Source organism: Opisthorchis viverrini (genome assembly GCF_000715545.1).
Source record: "Opisthorchis viverrini unplaced genomic scaffold opera_v5_3508, whole genome shotgun sequence".
Classification (NCBI taxonomy): Eukaryota; Metazoa; Platyhelminthes; class Trematoda; order Opisthorchiida; family Opisthorchiidae; genus Opisthorchis; species Opisthorchis viverrini.
The window spans coordinates 1-1,043 of NW_008755966.1; the positions used below are offsets into that span (position 1 = coordinate 1).

At 46.6% G+C, this 1,043-nt stretch overlaps 1 protein-coding gene across 1 annotated transcript; it reads right to left on the reverse strand.

Annotated features, from left to right (window-relative positions):
• Positions 1-24: 24 nt before the first annotated feature.
• Positions 25-792, reverse strand: T265_16034 (hypothetical protein; the record flags this gene model as incomplete). The annotated part of the gene is made up of 1 exon (XM_009179521.1): positions 25-792. A coding segment is annotated over one exon (768 nt), but the record flags the coding sequence as incomplete, so codon positions are not given.
• Positions 793-1,043: the final 251 nt, after the last annotated feature.

The following is a 1,043-nucleotide window of genomic DNA, read 5'->3' on the forward strand; positions in this document are numbered from 1 at the left end:
CCACAAAAACTGGACAAAACTCACATGTTTAGGTGGATCCTCCTTCATTGTCGAACAGACCATAGTATAGCTGTCCAATAAACAGACAACAACTCGTCGGATATCCTTGGAACAAGCAATTACTTGCTTCTCCATTGCTTCAATCGACATCTGGCGAGTTGTCAACAAATTCTGTAAATTTTTGATTTCTTCAGCACGCTGGTCCAAGCTGGCTTGTAGCTGCAATACCTCCTTTTTCAATCCTTCCTCAGTCGCCAAATCCGGTCGAGCGTCCAACTTATCTCGCTCGTGGTAACGCCACAAATCGTGTTGCATGCTGCCTATTTGACGTAAGGCGACCGAATACCGGTTCTCGCTTAATCGTAGTGCCTTGCGGAGACGCTTGTAGGCAGGTTGGGACTTTATGGCCTCATCAACATTGTCATCCAAGTGCATAAGCAAAGACAATGATGAGTCGGCCATTGCATCCTTTCCATGGATTCCACTGACGTCACCCAAAGAGCCCAGTTCTGCTTCCTTGGCCTCGAATTCGGAATCGGCCTCCGACTTGACCGACATTATGGCATCCAGCTGGGCCAACAGACCATTGATACGCTCCTGTTTGTTTGACACCTCACTCGTAGCGAGTTCCAGCGATCGTTGGGTGTCTTCTAGGCTTCGGACTAACTCCTTCTTTTCTGTCTCGAGTTGAGCCAATTCAGTCTGGAATTTGGCCATTTCTGAAGAACGAATCTCAGTGAACAGGTCACCGGGAGATACGAGATTGGGAGTCCCATTTGTAGTTTTGACCATCGAGGCAGACAGGAGACCGTCATCACGATTGTTATGTGCTGCTGGAGGAAAAGAAGAAACAAATTAGAAGGCATTGCCAGCTTGAGTATGCGCATCATGCCTGTTGTATAACACTTTCAACTTGGTCGCCTATGAGTTATCAAAGGGAATCAAGTAAAAGGCTCACTCGAACCGATACTAACCTTAGTAACAGGGTAAAACAGAAGTACACATTGATTGGCCTGGTTAAGTGTCGACTGACATGTAAGAAA